The 20,714-nt window shown below is 44.0% G+C and overlaps 1 protein-coding gene across 1 annotated transcript; it reads right to left on the bottom strand.

Annotated features, from left to right (window-relative positions):
- Positions 1–4,674: 4,674 nt before the first annotated feature.
- Positions 4,675–19,971, bottom strand: LOC113960565. Its single transcript, XM_027670186.1, is given in 9 exon segments — positions 4,675–5,389; positions 5,391–5,478; positions 7,520–7,857; positions 8,354–8,687; positions 16,950–17,083; positions 17,875–18,017; positions 18,507–18,613; positions 19,018–19,101; positions 19,836–19,971. Coding segments are annotated over 9 exon segments (1,554 nt in total). The 3' UTR covers positions 4,675–5,199.
- Between the last annotated feature and the right edge of the window lie 743 nt (positions 19,972–20,714).

The following is a 20,714-nucleotide window of genomic DNA, read 5'->3' as shown; positions in this document are numbered from 1 at the left end:
GAGTCCTCATGAGTTCTCATCTCAGTTGTTTGAAGGCTCCACTTGCTTCGGGGGTCCAGATGAGGTTGCCCTTAGTCATTTTCAGCAGTTCATATAAAGGCTTTGCAATTACTCCATACTGATATATCTATAAACAACACCAACCTGTCATTCCTAGAAAGGCTTGAAGGTTTCTCACCATCTGTGGTTTCGGTGTCTGGCAGACAGTTTCCTTTCTTGTTGTCCCCAGTGATCATTGTCCTTCAGATACTTCGTAATCCAGGTACACAACTTGTTTCTGCACCGGCTGTGCTTTCTGTTGAGAGACTCGATACCCATTTAAGTCCAAAAAGTTCAAGAGGTTTACTGTCCATTGGACACATTCTTCTTGATTTTCAGTAACAATCAATAGATCATTCACATATTATAAAAGTACACCCTTTCCTGGTGGTGACTGCCATTGTTCCAATTCTTTAGCTAATTAATTCCCAAAATTGTGGGAATATTTTCGAACCCTTAAGGTAACACTGTACAAATGAGCTGAGTTTTCCTTCCTGTGGTGGGATTTTCCCACTTGAAGGCAAATATCCTTTGACTTTCCTGTGTTAAGGGAAGGCAGAAAAAGGTATCTCTTAAGTCTAATACTGTGAACCAAATTACACTTTCTTTTGATATTGTTAATAGGGTATATAGGTTTGCAACAGCTGCATGTATGTTCTAGTTTTTTTATTTACTGCTCTTAAATCCTGAGCCAACTTATGTGTTCCATTTGGCTTTTGACTGGTAAAATTGGGGTGTTGAAATCTGATTCACACTCTACAAAAGCCTTAATTTCAAAAAGTTATCTATTCCTCTTCTATCTTCCAGCCTCAGTGCATATTGCTTCCTAATTACTGGGTTTGCTCCTGGCTGTAATTCTATTTCAAAGGGAGCTGCCCTATTCGACTTTCCTGGTGTTTCAATATCCTAAACTCCTGGGTATACCTGATCTAAAATTTGACTGACATTTGAATTACCCTGGCTTGGCTCCACATAGCTCATTGCTAAACTCAGAGCTGCTATTAATTGTTCTTCCTTTACCTTAAGTTCAATTTTACCTTGTTTGAATTCTATTACAGCTCCCAGATTTTCTAGTAGGTCTCTGCCCAATAAGAGTTTGGATAAATTTGGTAAATACAAAAACTGATGCACTCCCATTTGTTTTCCAATTTTGAACTTTAGGGGTTTCAAAAGAAAGCTTTTCTGATTGGCCAGTGGCACCCATGACTTAAACATATTTATCACTTCTAGGTATTAATTCAAAACAGAAAATGTAGCTCCAGTATCAATTAGAAAATCTAATTCTTCTTTTTCTTCCCCTAGCTTAATTTTTACCAGCAGGTCCCCTAGGCACTGGCCTGCTGGCCCTCCCCCTTCACTCAGTATTCTGTAAGCAACAACAGCCCCTCCTATGCCTCTATTTCAACCTGTTAATTCAGGGCATTCTTGCTCCCAGTGTCCCTCTTTTCTGCAATATGCACACTGGTTCTGACCCAGCCTTGTCTGTCGGGGAGGCAAACCTTACATCTGTTACACAAGGCTCATACATAACTAACAGTTGCAAAACTGACAAATCTTAATTCTAGGTCTTATCCAAAGTGATGTGCTCAGAGTTAACTCTTCAGCACTACCTCTCATATAGCAACTCTTAGCATGATAATACCTTTAACTATGTGCTCCCGGATGTTTCAAGGTAAGCAAGGTATATCAGGTACACAATAACAATATTTGGCCAAATACAAACAAAACCAGACCAGACCAGAGGGGATATTCCCATGGGAGAGCGTCCTCTCCCGTGTCCCCTGCGAGACGGCGTCCCGCCTCGACTCACGGGCATCCAGAACCAGAATAACCAGAACCAGAATAAACAAAACCAGAAACCAGATACAAATACCTTTTATCAATAGGCAGTGTTCTGGTCCAGGCCCCGCAAGAAGCCACCAAAGGAGGGAGCCCCTTCAGGTAAAAAGACTTACCCGAGGGCACCCAAGGGGGTCCCGTCCTCCAAGGGATTCTGCAGCCGGGTGGAGAAGGTGTGCTGCTGCAGGTCGCCAAATGAATCCGAAAAATCGGTCTGAGAAACTGCTCAGAGACTTTTTATCTTTAAGCAGCAAGGTGTTTGTTTATTCAACGTTGGGAGCAAGCCAGCTCACACTGGACAAACTTGCTCAAAGGCTTCCCAGAGAATCAACACTTTTATACAATTTTCAGATGTGATTAAATGCATATTCAAGTGATTACAACATCTATCTATGCATATTAATACTAGGCGGAGTATAGGTGGAGCTCAGGCAGGGCTTGGGGCGGTGCTTCTCTTGGCTCCCCATTTCGGAGGGGTCATTCCCATCTTCCTCCATGGGGCTGGGGGCTTCAACTCATCTCCCTCAGCTTGACCCTTCTTCTTTTCCATTGTTCTTGACCCACTCACTGAAGCTTGGAAAAAGCCCTGGCTCCAGGCCTATTTCTCCTATTCAAATGTCTACCTGATCCTGTTATATTTCTAATTTATTGCCTCTAGGCCTATTACATGTTCTTGTACTATTCTCTGAAGCTTTGGTCCAGTAAGTAGAACAGAACGAGCACAGATCGTTTTGGATGTTGGTAGCTCGTTAGCAGGCCCAAAGTTCTTAGTTAACTCTTTTGGGCCTGGCCTCCTGTTTCAGCTTTTACCTCCTGGGATGGGGCAGACGTGTCACTAAGGGGGGAAAGAAAACTATAGAACTTGTAACATCCTGAGGCCTAATGGTGATCCGTTTCTGTGCTGTTCATGTCACGCCAGTGATGTTTGTGGAGATCAGTGTGGTTTAGGGATTCTAAATCAGACATTGATTGTTTTGCAGTGCTCATATTCATATGTGTTTCATCCCAGTAGCGTTATGGCAGGTGGCAAAAATTATTTGGAATCAACATATGACAGAAACCTTTTGGCTTACGAGTCTACACAAGAATATATGTGATTGTGAAATAACCATGTGTGAGGTGCTGGGCCTCGCAGAAGAAAAGTCTTATGTTGAAAAGCTGGTTGGTAAGACTGCAAATGAAGGACTGATATTTGTGGACCTCCCTATGGGCTCTGGCTCACATCATGCCTGCAATTTTCTTGTGATGAACTGGTAACATTCTAGTTAAGTGCAGAAATGGTTTCACATTCAATGGTACAGTTAACGTGAAAATGAATAAAACATTCTTTTACAGCATGGCAGCAAGAGGTACCTGTAGTATCACTCCATGAAGTGGAGGGGGATTGACTGCACTCAGGGGTAAACTGGGCAGGACAGTTTGCCCCCGATGAGGCCTGGAATCTGTACAGAGAGTGCAAGCTTTCTGTAGGAGCGGTTGGTGAGACCAGGATGTTGTCTGGTGTTGCATTAAACTCCAGATATACATCACCTGTGATGGCTCCTAACAGGCCCATACATTTGTGACTGTCAGTCAACCACTTCATACTATAAAAGATGAATCCAAATTACAAAATTTCTGAAATGCGAAGTGCTGTCGTACAGGCTTTATACTTTGCAGAAATTCCCGAGATTCATCGCGTTGTCCAGGCCCATACGATTGGACACACCTGTTCATCTGTCCAAACTTGAAAACTAGGTCTGCCAACTGGGAAAAGATTATCTCAAGTACTGTTGACTCCAAGTAAATGACCACTGTAACCCATTTGGATCTCGTCACTGAGGATGGACATGATTATATTATTGTCTGTACTTTTGCTGTTACTCAGTTGTTATGTTGTTTTAATTTTTGGAGATGACACTTCATCAATAGGCTCTTCAAGTTGTTCACTAGTGTCATGGTCCAACCACAGACCACGCGGTGGGATGTATCAGGGGTTAATTACGCTGATGCTTTTGGTCTGTGTTCGGCCCAGCCACCTGTGAAAGTTTTGTTCTTTCCCTGCCAAGTTATGAGAAAACAAGCACTGATAAAATGGGAACTTTGTGCCTGAAGGGAGTTTTGGTATAAACTATATTTAATTGGTGTTCTGTGGTTGGCTAATCATCCTCCAAGGTCACTTGAAGGAGAAAGTGAAGACTATAATGATGAAGGATGCCCCCAGAGTCATTTGGAAAAGACCCCCCCAAGTGCAGTACACGGGTGCAGGGAAAGCCACGCGTGTGCAGAAGAGATGCACTTACATAACCAAGGGGGTGGGACTGAGGGCCTCTGGCTGGGTGGTGATGACCACTCCTGCCTAGGTTGAGGTCACTCAGTTAATTGTATAAAAGCAGACAGTGCTTTCTTGGAGGGAGCTAGCTTCACACCAAGGACGTTGCCTTTGGCAGGGATGCCTGCCAGTTTGTGAAGTTACTGACTTTCCAAGGATGCAGCTTCTGCTATGGGTAATTATAGGCATGCTAGGTTGGTAAGATAACTTTATGGACAACAGCTGGGTAACTGGGGAGGTCGTGCTGGGGGCTTATTTCTCTCCTCCTTCCTCCCTTTTGGGTTTGTTCGTTTTGTTGGCCACCTCTTGGTAATAAATATCAGTTTTGTTGAGCTTCCAACAGTGTCATGGTTTCAAGATTTCAGTATGTTCGAACCCCTCCCTAATACACCCCCACTCCCCTTTTTCTGTGGTGAGTCGTAACAACATGACACAAAATACTTTGGATTTTTCAAATGTCTCATATTTCAAAATTAGATACACATATAGCCCCATACACATCCAAAGAATATTTAAGGCATATGACACCTTTCAACCATTCGAAAGTAGGATAATCTTGTTTCCAAAAAAAAAAAAAAGCCTGGAAATGGAAATGCAGACAGAAAGCTCTCTCTTCTCTTCCCTTTTCCCCTCTCGTGCTAAAGAAGTTCTGCCTTGAAGAGAGGTGTTTATACCTCTGGAAATCTTAGAAATTGTCAGTTCTGTGCAGCCATTCAGCTCACAACAGATGTTGTCTGAGAGAGGACAGAACTTTGGCATCTATTTTACTGACTTCTAAGTCCCCGTTCCTATGAACAGATGAATCTAAGAACCAGGTACAGGATAACGGGACCAGTCTTGGATGGTAGACCAGAAAAAAGGAAGTTCCATTCCCATTCATGCCACAGTTTTGATCCTGCATTCAGAGGAGCTACTGCTGTCTTGGAACTCTTTCCTTTTCCCCAAAAAAAAAAAGAATCAGCTGGCCTTTCAGTTACCAACAGTGGTGTCTCCTTTCTTGTTACAACACTCTACATCATCTCTCTTTCAGCGAGCCATGGCCATGCCAACTCTGGCTCTGTTTGGTGGCTCTGGTTTGAACTCTGGTCTGGTGTGACTCCCTTCTGCTTTCCAGCCTGTGACATGGATCCCAGTGTTGTTCCATTGGGCACTTGAAGAAGAGATGGCTCTTGAAGTTCTGTCTTCTGCTGTGCTAAAAAATGGCATTTGGGAGTGCAGCTGATTTGAGAATTGAGCTCCCTGCATGTAGAAATCACTCCAGGGGACAGCCTGATAGGCAGTGATGTCTGCTGAGGGAAAAGCAACAAAGGAAAGACAGAATAATGAAAATAACAGCAGCATGTCTATGCTCAGTGCAAACAGCATTGCAGCCATGCTCTGGTGGTCACTGCAGTAGAGCAGACACCACATATAGATAAAGGATCACTTTGCTGTTTACACTGCAGTGTTTTTATCCAAAAGGTAGTTCTTAGGAGGAAAAATCTTGGAAGTTCATAGCATTGTTATATAATGTAAAAAGAAATCATGATGTCACTCAGCACTGATCCTGAGAGTATGTAACAATATTAGAGACACCTACTCCCCAATTTTTTTTCTCCACTCCTATTTTCCAAGAGGTTCCAGCTCTGTCAAGCATAACCTGAATGTTTAATCTTCACTTTCATTTATAGAAGCTGGAAGCAGGAATGTATTGTTAAGTAATAGCTATAATCCAACTAAGCTGTTCACTTGCTTACTCAGTGAAGTAAGACTCACAGGTGTGTCTGCACTGACAGACTGGTTCCCTGCCCACTGCACTTTGGGAACCTGGTACCTTTTTAGGAAGAAATTCTTCGCTGTGAGAGTAGTGAGGCAGGTTGCCCAGAGAAGCTGTGGCTGCCCCATCCCTGGAAGTGTCCAAGGCCAGGTTGGATGGGGCTTTGAACAACCTGGGATAGTGGAAGGTGTTCCTGCCCATGGCAGGGGGTTGGAACTGGATGATCCTTAAGGTCCCTTCCTACCCAAACCATTCCATGATTCTGTGAACTTGGTCATAACAGCTGTAGGATCCCTTCCTTGAACAGAACAGCCATGCACTGCTGATTGTGCTCTGGACAGAGTAAGAGAATATCAACTCTGCCTCTGTTCCTTCAACAATCTTTCAACTTTATCAGCCTGCACCTTTACACACCCCTTATGCTCACACAATGTGCCCCAAAGAATGCAACACACACTTTGGCATCACGCTATAAAAATGCTAATTTGGTGCACTGGGGCACAGCCTTCTCATTATTTCTGGCACTTCAGACTGAAAAACCACTGAAAAGAATAATTATGCCTTGAAACCAGAGAGGGAAGACAGACCAAGTGTGGTAGATAGCAAAGGTGCTGCCAACCTGGCCTGGACAATGTCAGCAGGAATAATGGGAACAAGAGCCAGTTTGCAGCCTGCTGTGAGTCAGACTCTGTGAGTCAGACTCTGTGAGTCAGACTTCCCTCCCTAACGAGGTCCACAAGACTGGTACAAAACCGGCAGCAGCATCTGTGGTCTGAAACTATTCTCTTATGTGATAAGACAAGAGATGTAGTTTTTGGACTGTGAGCTTAATTCAACAAACCTGACAGTCCAAATAAACTAACTGCAATGGTTTATCATTCGATTATACTTGGGCTTGAATAACTTCAAAATACAAAGCCTGGACACAAAACAAGGAGACCAACAGTGCCAGTTTCACCTAGTTACTTCTCAGAAAATTATGCAGAACTGCCTTAATCTGTTGCAAATTCAAACCAGAGGAAGAAAAAGAAAGACTCTATATGCATACTCTGCTGGCTTCTGTCTCTCTCTTCTTTTGCACTACCCCAAGATATGAAACTTCAAACTGGTTTCTGCAGAAGCTCAACAGAGTGAGAAGCCTGTTTTTCTTTCTACCTCCAACTATTCCACTTGCTGTGGCACCTTTTCCATTTTGCACCCTTGATTCCCACCCACATATACCAAAGGCATGTTCACTTGCACAACAGTACACTCCTGCAAAAGTTAGTTCTCCAGTCCAGAGAAAAACCACTGCACTACCTGACACATTCACATTTAATGCTCTTTCTGACATGTGCAACCTGTGTAGTAACTTTTGATTCAAATGAATGGGTCACTCAGCACTTTAAAAAAAAACCAAACATACAAGGAAATTAGAAAAAAAGATGGGTATATATATATATATCTGTGCATGCATGTGCACGTTTCTACTTTCTGTCACAGCCACCAGTAAAACCACTGATCATCCTGAGTGTTTCAGGGTATGGTTTCGTTACTCCAGAGATGCAGGATGACAAAATATTTCAGAAATTTACCTGAGTTTCCACTTGACTGCTGCGGCATGAGCTGTCCCCCCATGTGGTTTTGTCCATAGCCTTGTGTGGCTCCATAGGTTACTGCTCCAGTGTTACCAGGTAAGGCCAGGAAAGCTGAATGGGACTCAGGGGGTATTGGAGGAGGGAGGTGGTCACTGGAGAGCAAATTGGTGGCCAGGTGATCTGGCAGTTGGCAGAACTGGGAGAGCTGGTGCTGCTGGGACTATTGGGACATCTGGTAAATTCCCCCCTGGCTGCTGTACTGGTAGTACATGGTCTCCAGGTTCCCTGCAGTCTCCAGCTGCTCAGGGTAACGGCAGGAGGGTGGTGGACTAAAGCTCCAGAGAGCAAGGAGAGGCAATCCAGAGATTAAAGTAGGGTCAACAGCTACAGCAACCCATACAGTAAACAACTCTGTTATTGCCAACCCTGATCTGACTCCAACCCCTCCTCCCAGATGCCAGGACAAGGGCAACAGAAACCACTTGAGCCAAGTGGTTTCACAGCAGGATTCTTCACCAATGGGCATTAGTGGGGATTATCTTCCCACTCTCCAAAGCACACCCCAAAGTTTGAAACATCCTCTCTTTTGCTTGACAGGTATGCAATTCTGGAAGCATTCTGGCCAGAGGTATCGCTTGTCTCACAGCAGGTGCCCTGTCCCACTATGCACATCATGCAGTTTTTCATGCTTCATTTAAAAGATACTGTCACTCCTGCACCTCACTTTTCACTTATGCTCCCACCTAATTCCTTGTCCCATGTCCCACATTCACTCTCGCAAGGCTTCTCCCAGGTTTTGCTTTTTTCGTTTCCCTTCTCATCTGTTCCTACCCTTGATTCTGGATGTTGTAAGTGAAGGCCTCCCTGAAGCCATTTTCCTGACTGGACAACCAGCATTCATTGTTGGGAGTGTCCAGCGCCACGGAAACAGCAGGGCTGTGGGGGTTGAAGGACAGGTTGGTGGTCCTGCGGATGGGAGGAGGGCTGGGAAGGCTCGGGAAGCACTCCACTCTGCTGGAGCTGAAGCACTCCACTCTGCTGGAGCTGAAGCACTCCACTCTGCTGGAGTTGAAGCACTCCACTCTGCTGGAGTTGAAGCCAAGCTGTAGCGACATCTTCACCTGAACTTCTTCACAAGATGCCACCGTTCCTGCCACCGAGGAGGCTGTGAATGAAAAGAGAGACCATCACACCGAGCTGTCATAGCAGGAATGAACAGGAGCAAGCAGAGGGAAGGAGGAGCAGAACAGAAAAGCAAGAAGCCAGACATTAACTGGTGGGAATAAAAGTGAGCAAGTACCGGCATTGCTGTAGAGAAGCACAAGGAAGTACTAGCAAGCTCTCTGGAGCACAGGATGGTGTTTATTGGCTACATAAAATTACCTTCATGATTTCAGCCTCTGCATATTATATTTATTCATCTCTCAAGAAGGCAGCCAAGTGAAGCAAAGTACTTCCTGGAAAAAAGCCAGGAATTATCCCCCAGTCATCTGCCATCACTACTGTCCTCTGGGAGGAGTGTGCTGCACTCAACTCAAAAGATTACCCTTTTGAAAAATTTAACTGTGGCTTGAAAGAAACAAAAACGTGCAGGTACACATCCACATCCTCAGTCATTATTTTGACCATATTTTCACTCAGATGAGTCGTGCCAGAAACAAAAATTAAAAGAGCAAAGATGTCAGCTGATGATCTTCTGGAAAAAGAAACTGGGACACAGAAAAAGAAACCAACACCTTTTGGTTCCTAGAATCTTCTTTGGCGACCTCTCTCCTCAGTCACTGCTGGAAAATGAGAGAGGAAGAGTTTCTTACAGAGGAGCCTCTGTGGAAACAGGACAATAGAGGACATTAAAGGTCAGAGTCACATATGCTGGTGATCCAGAGTAACAACTATACACAGAAGTTCAAGGAGCTTGCACATGGGGCAAGAGAACAAGATTTTCTTTCATTAGGCAATTAATAAATGATTTCTCTCTTCACAAGTTTAAATGATTTTTCAAATCTAGCTGGGCTGAACCAGCCAACTGTTCAGGTAAAGCTGGTCTACTCCCACTCATAGGAAAGCTTTATGGAGAGTTTACAGTTGTACTTCACCCTTGCAGGCATACAGGGTAACATCAAATGCACTCCACCAGGTACGAATGAAAGGCCTCAAGCATAAAACCTAAAGATGCCACAGCAAGCATTAGCAACCTTCGGAGAATTCTGGAATGCAAGCCCAGAGAGCTGATGAGGAGATTCCACTTCAACACCTCATAGCCCTGTTTCTCAGATTCTCCATCACACTGTGCATTTCTGTCTCTCTTATTGCATCTTCCCACATGCCGTTTTTTCCAACTCTCTGCAACCATGGAGAGAGGGAATCATGATGTTTCAATGAAAACTTTTCAAGTTTCAATAACCTTGATTTTGGGCTCATTTAGAAAACCAGAGCAAGAGCTAGGATGGCATCTCTCAAGCATTCACATGCCCATGCAATTCTCAGCAGTTTATTTTTTCTGTTTGAACATACTATTTATCCATGTCAGGCAGCATCTCTGATATACCTGTCCCACTCCCGGTGTTTGACATAGCACAGATCTACTCCCACACAACAAAGCACAAGGAAGCCAATATTTAGTGTCCTCAAAATCAAAATGGCTTAGCCAGAAATGATACTGAAGATCTCTTCTTACTTTTTTTTTAAACCTTCATTTGCACAGGTTCTCCTAACCATCGTGTCCCAGAATGTTCACACAAACATTATGAAACATACCTACCTGAAAACCAGTCTACATCCAGGTAAAGCTTCAGTTCAATAATGACATTAGGGTGAGCTGTTCTGCAGATGGCACTGTTCTGCAGATTCCAGTCTTCCTCAGGATGAATACAAGCAGCCCAGGAAGTCACTTCTAATCCCACTTTCACATCTACTAAAAATTAAATTGTTTTTTGAAATATTTGCAATACTTAGGTGTAGATAATCTTTGTGGGTCATGGCAATAGGACCCCCAGGCAAAGAGATTGTGAAGGGACACCCATGGCCTCCAAAGACCTGGTTTAGCCTTTTCTCAAGACTCCTCTGCTTCTCAGTCCTTTCAAAGACAGATGCTGAAATTGTGCCTTCTGAATAAAGTCACAAATGCAGTGGGAATAAACAACTCCCAGAAAAGCAATATCTGCTAAATCTGGCATATTTACAGAAGATTCCAGAATTGTTTGATGGAGAATTCTGATCACTGGCTTGAGATAATACCTACATTTTACTATTCTGTTGTTTTTCCTGACACTGATATAGAGATAGATAACCTCAGAAGGCTTTCCAGTGAACATGGGAATGTAACAGCAGGATTTTTGTTTATCACTTCCATTATTTCTGGATTTTCAGTCCATGAGACAGCCTTGGGAATTTTTGGAGAGCAATTTAATAATTTGCAGCTTCAGATCTCTGAACCAGCCCTGGTTAAGACATGTGCCTTAACTCAAGAATGTCTGTTCTAAGTCTCCACCTACACACCTGCCTTACCCCTACTATAGCTGCTTCCTCAAAATCCTGGCAGAGTTCAGAGATCCATTCTTTAGTGCAAACAGCTTCCAGTGAGTGGGACAGAATCTTAAAGTAACAGAAACAGATGTGTGTTTTTCTGTTGGCATGACTGGGATGTCTGTCTTTCACGAGTCATGAAGGACACTGAGGTTTGTCCTAGAGATGTATCCATGAACTTACAGCAGGGCCTGGTTTCACAAGCCTGTGTCACAGACTGATGTCACAAACAGTTTCTTTTAATGCTGAGTAATTACAGCCTTTCGTGCAAATGACATCTTGAAAGTAGAAAAAAAATATTAATCAAACTTAGGAGCAATGGCCTCTTCATTTAATTGGAGTGATGGTCAATGAACCAATTCAGTTTCTAAATGCATTGCTTTGAGAAGCCTGTCAGTCTGATCCTCTTCTGGATTTTCAGTAGGCCAGAACCTACCACTTGTTCAAAAGATATGATTCCTGCTTGCCATGTCAGCTACACATCATCAGCTTTAAAGTAATTTGTTCAAAAGCAAGAATCCTGTGAGTGAAATTCTGAGAAATTAAAATATGGGTTTTTTTTAAATAGACATATCGTGAAGATATCCAAGTTCCAAGAGCTGAACTTGGGTATCAGGGTCTCTTTTGGCAGGATAAGGGAAATGAGAAAATCCTTAAAAATTCAATCTTTTAGGGCCATTTTGTACACGAGGTTCCTTTTCTCTTTGGGCTAAGAACAAAGGAAGATCCATCACCTTTGACAGGGAATGGCTTGCAGCCAACTGGGAAAAAGGGAAAGCCCCTTTTCAGAGAAAAGAAACCTTTTCAGATAAAGATGAATACATTAAAACTTATCTGAAAAGGGTGGGATTTTGCGAAACTATAAAATGTATGGAATTTAAACTGAAGGTGTCTTTTTCCCTGGAAACTCGGTGCAAGAAAGACCCAACGCGTTGAATAAATTCTTCCTTGTTTCTTTGTTCCCTAAGTTTATGCTGTCTTTCTAAATTTAAAGAGAGGGATATTTCCCACAAAATCATTAGAGCTTGTCATTTATTCACTCTTCTCTGACAGATCATATCCAGTTTCATCCAGTTGCTCTCAAGACTTCCACAACCATTCCACCTCTGAGAGTTATCTGCACAGATTGGGCTCCTGACAGGTGTCCTCACAATACAGCCACATGAAACAAAGGATTTCCTGCAAAATCACCAGTGGGGCAGAAAAATCTCCTCCCACAAACCAGAGGAACTTTTCTTTCTAAAGGGTTAACTCAAAAAAAATCATAAGCCAATGCTTTAAGTCAATGAACCACAGATATATTTATATCAGTAAGGAATCTCAGGAAAACAAGAAAAACTTTAAAGAACTGCCAGTGTCAAAAAAATCTATTAATCTCAAGCATGCTGTCCAGCAAAAGTAGTAAAAACCAATTCTAAGACCAAAGCAAGCTCAAAATGGAAGTTTTGAGGCGCAAAAGACTCTCATAGCAAGCAGTGTGCCCAATACCCAAATCAGAAGCCAAAACTGCCATCAAGGTAAGATACACCTCAAATACAACGCGATGACATTTTTAATCAGCTTGTTTGGCAAACTGGAAAAAACAGTGGGACATTAGAAATAAAAAGAACTCACAAATCAACAGCCAGAAGTACTGGCCAAAGCAAAGAAAAACAGTGGAAAAGGCAGCACCGAACACTCTCGAAAGGTCTCAGGTAACAGATTATACTGTCCTCATCATTTTGTTGTCCTGCTGAAAGTGGTTAAATACACTGGTACCAAGGAAAGCACCTGAACAGCCACTCCAGCAGGCCAAAATCTATAGGCATAACTGCACCACAATGCACAGGTCACAAATTATTTTGCTGAAATCTAACATTACTAAGCAATTGGTTTTGCCTTGTAAATTGATAACTTTTTTTTTCTAATTTGTTTCCTCTTTTATTTTGCTTCAGCTAGTTTGGATTTTATCCTATTCAAGTTTTGCCTCCTTCATGTTCTGAGATATTCTAATAAAGCTAACAGGTGGACCCTGGGTGGCTCTATTTCTTGGCAAGTTTTTTTAATGAATGAATTCAGGTCACATTGTCTTTCATTTTCCCTGTTTCAGTTTTTGCTTTCTTAAAGAGAAAAGTCTGCCTATGCAATGCTAGATAACAAGCAAGCAAACAAAAAGCAAATTTTATTGTTTTATTCCCCATAGCTGTGTTACCCTGCATCTAGTTAAGGCAAAACTGCAACTGCAGCTTTCCATGCCACTGTGCCATGCTGATCTCTCTTTTATGAGGACTCTCTACACCAAATATCAGTCTTCTCCCTCAAAGAGTGCACCAGCTTAGGTCTCTACTCTGCCCAGGCACCAGTTCTCCCATGACTTGTAGGAATGTAATTTTTAGGACTTCTAACTTCCATCTGATTAGAGTTGAACAAATTTGGAGGGCAGGGTGGGTTTCATAAATAAAGAGAGCAGAATGTGGCTCTTTACACAGACCTTATTTCTCCCTTCCCTCAGGCAACCGGGTCCAAAACCACTCACCAAACCTCACAGTTCATGTGCACTACCAAAGCAAGCCTCTTTTCTGAACAGTGACTTAGAAAAGGTACTTTTTTTAATCCCCTCAAACAGATCTGTATCTGGAAAGTATTTACTAGCCTTAGCTGACACAAATAGATTTCATTACTTCTTGCCCAGCCTGATTTAAAGAGAACAAGGGGAGGCTTGTTCCCTCACACAGATCTAGTGGAACAAAGTAAAGTCTCATTTTCACACATCCCTATCACTGAAGACACAGGGGTTTCAGACAAGCAGAGGAAGCCTGTGTTTCCTAAAAGCTGGATGCACACACAGCAATTGCAACAGAAGGCAGTCAGCAGCAAGCTGAAAGGATTCCAGCAGTAAAAACCCAGTTCTCTTTATCACTCATTTTCCACATACCCATTTCACCCTCAGATGTTGGAGATGATGATGAAGTGAACAGGGACGAATGGGAGCGTTTTGAGGCATGGAGGAAGATTTACAATCCATAAATGGACTTACCTCACTGAAATGGACCTTATATGCCTGAAAAGGCTATACCAGGACTGGAGAAGTTTATCCCTGTTATCCCCAGTTATCCTCAGTTTATTGTCATGTGGTTAATGGATGTTTGTACCCCTGATTGTTGTTTTTTAATCCTGTCCTCCATATTGTCTTTCTCTCCCCTCATGATTTTCCCGCCAGAGCCTGTTGCTCTCCCCCGCTTTCCCGCTCCTCTGCCTGTGATTGGCCACTGTTTGGTGCAGTGCAGAGGCAGCTGCCATTGGCCCTTTCCCCTAGATACCTGAAGTTACCACCCATTCCCCTCTTGAAGTCCAATCCCTGCCTTTCCTGACCTGTCAATCCTTCCCTCCTCCCCTTGCCTGAGTCCAGCCCCTGATCCCATCCTATATGAGCCCGTGTTCCCCTCAATAAACCCGGCATTGCTTCCTCACCCTCAGCTGTGTCCTAGTCCTTTCTGCAGTGCCCTATCCTATTCCCTTTCACCCACGAGCTGTGGCACCCAGGGACATTCAGTTGCCCCTTTTCTTCCTTACACACTGCACCAAGAATTCAGATGGGACCTTTCTCTCCTATCAGGAGGATTGCTTGTCTTTTCCACATGGAGAATTGCAGCCCAGCGTGCAGATTCCCCAGAAAGAAATGGCTCATTGAAAACAGAGGACAAGATCACATCCCTGAATGAAACTTCTATTTCTCTAACAGTGAAAAAATGAACTCAAACTAGAAGTTTAGAGTAGATATCAGGAAGAAATTCTTTGCTGTGAGGGTGGGGAGGCCCTGGCACAGGTTGCCCAGAGAAGCTGTGGCTGCCCCTGGATCCCTGGAAGTGTCCAAGGCCAGGTTGGATGGGGCTTGGAGCAACCTGGGATAGTGGAAGGTGTCCCTGCCCATGGCAGGGGGTTGGAACTGGATGATCTTTAAGGTCCCTTCCAACCCAAACCATTCCATGATTCTATTATATTCTCTCTTGACTAAATAGCACATCTGCAGATGTATTTTAGGAACCAGCAGAGGTTCCTACAGCATAGAAATCCGATCATAGAGGATAATCGGTTTGTTTCCTTTAAATGAATTATTTTGCAAAACCTTAGTCTTTATCTAATTCTAATTAAATACAGGGCTCAACAGACGACACTGCTTCAGCACTCTGGGAAGCAGTGAATTATTCAAACACTTTGACCATATTTACCCTGCTGTAAGGAGTGGAAAAACCAGAACTAACTGAATTACAGTCCTATTGATTAAATAGGTCATAGGATTGACTTAAGTAGCCCTTGCCTTGAGAGGATGACAGGCAAATTTAAATGACAGAAATACTAAATTAGGTATCTCAATTATGTACTTTTAGCACACATAAGTATTTATTAGCATTCTAAGCTTACTGATACAATCTTACGGGTGCTTTCTACAGTGCCAAAGTACTTTTAAGGTATCAGCACTATTAAAAAAAAAATTGAGTCATTATTAGAAAATGAGTTGCAAGAACTGGCCTTAATACTGATAACTAAATACTGGCACATTTAGAATAAAATGAGGGAGCAGAAATTCCAATGAATGAATTACACTGGGAAGCGGAAAAATGCACACAGTAGTATCATATGTCAGCACATATATTGCTTGGGATATCCCTCCCAAGGAAGTGATAAACTCCTCATCACTTGGGAAATCTTTTCAAACTGTGCCAACTGGAAATGTAAACATACATAGGAAATGCTTTAGGGAGCATTCCTGACTCCAGGGAATGCTCTGGTGCTCCACACACGACTAAACAATTGAACAGTCTTTAGTTGCCATCAATCTTTAAGCACAGCACAGGTAGAACCCTGGTCGAACAGCACACCCCACTGACCTCCAGCTCCACCGCAACTGAGAGTAAATTCAGCATCAGCTCTGGAACTCAACTAGCCTCCCTCCTCGAGGTCTTGCACAAAATGGAAACTTGCACTGCCTGGGGAAGCCAAGGAATCCTCTTGGACATTTAAAGGTATGGAGTACCTGAGGGAGCCTCTACAACACCAACAGTTTGTACAGTGCACCTTCCTCACACACCTCACCTGACTCTGGTTGTAGCCCAAATGTTTCCATCTGAACCAGAGTATGGGATGTGTATATCTGCCATGAAGAACATCATAACCAGAGTAATACTTTCATCATCATTTAGAGCAGCAGGACCAGTGTCAAACAGCTATTATGGAAGAATGCCCCTATCACTTATCCTTATGAAGTCATATTCAGAATTCCTTGCTGGCTTGGGCTAGGACATGAACAAGGACTGCAAATTTGGCTCCAGCATCAGCACAGAAGCACCACTGTGCTGGTACATAGCTGGTACAGACTCAATTAGCACAGAGCTGCTATACCTCCAAACATAGAAAAGTTTGGGTTGGAAGGGACCTTAAAGACCATCCAGTTCCAACCCCCTGCCATGGGTAGGGACACCTTCCACTATCCCAGGTTACTCCAACCTTCATCCAGCCTGCCCTTGAACACTTCCAGGGATGAGGCAGCCACAGCTTCTCTGGGCAACCTGTGCCCGGGCCTCACCACCCTCACAGGGAAGAATTTCTTCTGCATATCTAACCTAAATTTTCCCTCTTTCAGTTTGAAGCCATTCTCCCTCGTCTTGTCACTGATGAAAAGTCCCTCCCCAGCTTCTCTGCAGCCCCTTCAGATACTGGAAGGTGCTGTGAGGTCTCCACACAACCTTCTCTTCTCCAGGCTGATCAATCCCAACTTTCTCAGCCTGTCCAGTGACCTGGTGTCACATTTTGCCCTGACGGCTTGGGGCATTCACATGACCTTCCCTAAAGTGTTTGGGAACATCCTAGCTCCACCAGCCAATGCTGTAGTTATGGAAAACACTCATGCTGGTCGGGGTCTCACCTGAGGCAGAGGAGAGTGGTGCAAGCTGTGCTCTGAGCAGGCTGGAGCAGTTCCCAGCTGCAGCGTTTCCTCCCAACACGGCAGATTGGTCACGAGCAACATCAGGCAACAGAGGCACAGGCAGAGGAGGTTCCCTGGAGGCAGCAAAAAGGGTGTGAGGATGAACCAGAAGACAAGGCAGGGCATTATGACCAAATACATATTCTTCTACCCTACAATGGGCAGATCCTACATCACTAGCTGGTGGAAAAAGAAAGCAGTGGCTGATTTAGGTGTGCAAGGAATGCTGTCTTGACAGTATTTGGGGAAGCAGCCTCAAGTCCCCAGTGTAGAACAGGCAGCAGGGACAATGCAGTGAAATAAGTCAGGTGGTCTCCAATCTTTAACTTAATTTTTCCTCTTTGCATTCTGTTTTTTCACTCCAGATTGCCACAAATATATCCCTGTGGAAACTAATTTCTTCCCTCACGCATTCACTCACTACCCCTTGAAAGACTATCTATCCTCTCACATACTCCCTTCCCTCCCCCCAGTAAATATCTCCTGCTCACCTATGAAAGGTGCTACCTTATATTTGTTCAAAGAAGCCCATGACTTTGAAAGACTGATCAAGCAGCACTTCCATCACCAAGTGAAAATCCATGGAAATGGAAAGCAATGGTGGGAAATGCAATGGGCTCCTGACCATTCACAAAAACATACAATGAAGGGGTGATCCATAGACCTTTCTATCTCATCCCTCGTTCTCCACATGACTTTAGCCACAGCAATCTCAACAGATTTATTTCAAACCCTCTTTTAAAAGGGTCTACTACAATTTGCCAAGAAATCTGACGAGCTACCGAGGTCCAACTCGATTGTCAGCTCTCCATAGTTTAAATGTAAAGGGGGAATGGCAAAGGAAAACATTTAATTCATTAGGTACCTGTTGTGGAAAGATGAGAAAACAGAGTAGGTCCCCCATCCATAATCATGTGACAGAGGTGACGATGTTGGATATTTTCTGTTGCCTTTCGCATTCAGCTTCTCCAATTTCCGCCATTTTGCCCTGCGATTCTGAAACCAGATCTGATGAATGGAAAGAAAAGATGCATTCAGGAAGGAAAACATCTACACATGGGGACACTGGTAACGAATCAGCAAGTGACTGCTTCCACACATCACCAGGTAAGCCCAAAAACCTTTCTTTGACAGAAAGGAACCTCAGGAAACCTTTCTTCCCAAGAACCTGCACAATTCATTGCAAACAGAAAAATAATAGCAGAGAGACACCCCCAAACATCAATTTCCTTTGCTGCCCGTGATTTTCAAGACAAAAGATATTAACTTTGATCTCCTTAGTCTCATTTATCTAGCCATTATATGATTCACCTTAGGAAATGGGAAGATATGCAACCCCAGACTCCATGGCCATTTTGGGTGGGGTTGAGCAGTGTCCATCCCTGTGAGCTCTCTTCCTTGTCACCAGTGGCAGGTGTAGTCATCACCTCCTCCCTGTCCCAGTCCCTGTCCATCCCTTTTCTGCACAGAACCCACTGTCCCTCACGCAGGCGTTACCAGGATTCGCTCTGGCATCACACCAAACGCAGCTGCAAGCTCCATCCTCTTCTCAGTGTCAGGATAGTGGTCTTCATGGAACACCTTCTCCAACTCTTCTAGCTGCTCTAGAAACCATGCATTGTTCAAAAAGATAGTGAGAGATGGGGAGTATGTGACAAACAAGAAAAAAAAACAGAAGAGGGAAGCAGAAAAAAAACAGAACATTTTTACTATATTTAGAAACACATGAAAAATATAAAAGATTTTTTTTTAAAGTAAACCACAAAAATAAACAAAACTCTTCTTTTGCAGTAGAAACAAAGAGCACTGCTAGCGATGCTTCAAACATAAGACACTTTATTTGAAGATCTCTATTTGAAGATCCTCACACATCTGATAGTGTGGAATGCAGTGCAGCACCAATTAGGGCAGCTCAGCACCACCATGGGCCTTCAGCATGGGGAAAGGAACACCAGTGCCACTGGCACTACAAGTGCCCCTGTCTGCCAGTGGGTGCCCCAGTATCTACCTGCATTATAGAAGGTGCGGGACTTCTTCCTGACCGATGGTAGGATGTCTGGATTCTCAAGTAAGGCTTTTTTCTCCTTTTCCTCTTTTCCCTCCCTTTTCTGTCCAGAAAGCTCTTGCTGTGCACATAGTGCCAAGAGTGCTGCACCAATGGCAGGGGAGAGACAGAGGGTCAGGGCTTTTTCCTGGTTGGAAGGGCAGTCGTTCATTGGAAGTAGCCCCGTTCCTAAATCAGCCATCCGAGGCTCAAAAGTGAATACAGACGAAGATTCCTCCCAGATCAAAGGTGCCTGCCCAGAAAGCTCTTGCTGTGCATGTAGTGCCGACAGCGCTGCACCAACGTCAGAGGAGAGATGGAGGGTCAGGCTTTTTTTCCTAGTTGGAAAGTCAATCGTTGGTGAGCAGGACCCCGTTCCTAAATCGGCCAACCGAGGGCCAAAAGCGAATACGGACAAAGATTCCTCTCAGACCAAATGTGCCCGTCCAGAAAGCTCTTGCTGTGCACGTAGTGCCGAGACTGCCGGGCTCTGCCTGGAGATCAACTGTCCTTTTTCTGCAAGACTGATGCTTTCTTGCCAAGTTATATGGGGAATTAAGGTTGGGTTTCCCTGGGATTTGACAGTGGATTCCCACTGTCCTTGGCTCTTACTGCGATTTTCACAGCTGTCTCTTCCCTGAAATACTGTGCCAGAATTATTTCTTGCTGCCCTAGGAATTACATGATACTGCGAAGGTTTGAGGAAGATGGGAAATGGAGACATTAAAACAAAATTCCCTCCATGAAAGACTGAAAGGAGGAAGGAGAAGGGAAGATGTTACCTGTGGTGGAGGAGGACCAGGTTGGGGAGTCTTGAAGAAATGTGACATAGGTCAGTTCATAGGTTGTCCCCCCAAATGCTGAGAGAGCTGCCTGATGACATTGCAAGGCCACTCTTGATTGTCTTAGGAAGGTCATGACGACAGGGAGGGATCCTAAAGAGTGGGAGAGCAAATGCCACCTCCGACTTCAGGAAGAGCAAGAGGAAGATGCAGATAAACTGCAGACCAGGCAACCTGACCAGAGTGCTTTGGAAGGTTTCCTCCTGGAAATCATTTCCAAACATGCAAAGGACAAGAAGGTGATTGTGAACAGTCAACATGGATTTACAAAGGGCAAAACGTACCTCAACCTATCTGAGAGCTTCTACACTGAGGCGCTCTCAGATAGGTGACAAACTTCAGAGAGGTGACAAACTTCATAGATGTGGGAGAGGAGTGGATGTTGTTTATCTCGACTTTCTGAGGTTTCTGACAATGTTCGCAGTAACATTCCCATAGACAAGCTGACAAAGTAGGGGTCACACAAGTGGGCAGTGAGGTGAACACTCAGTGAGGTTGTAGAAGCCCAGAAGATCAGGGGCTGGTGTTTGTATCTAAAACACCAACAGCTGGATGGCCATGGAGACAACCAAGGATTGTTGATAATGACACACTGTGAGATGGGGCTGGAGAAGGGGCCACACAGAGGTAGGACAGCACTTTTCTGCTACAAACATCCTTGTTCTGGCTCCTGGAGAGAAGCACAACACAGCACAGGAGGCAGCAGAGCTGGAGGCAGCACTGGAAGTGAGGTCTCCCCTGAGAGGAGCAGAGGGGTAGAATTCCCCCTCACCTGCTGCCCACACTGTGGGGATGAGCCCAGGACAGGGCAGGTTTCTG

Source organism: Corapipo altera, unplaced genomic scaffold (genome assembly GCF_003945725.1).
Source record: "Corapipo altera isolate COAL_440 unplaced genomic scaffold, ASM394572v1 61184, whole genome shotgun sequence".
Lineage (NCBI taxonomy): Eukaryota > Metazoa > Chordata > Aves > Passeriformes > Pipridae > Corapipo > Corapipo altera.
This window is presented reverse-complemented; position numbering and strand designations above follow the sequence as displayed.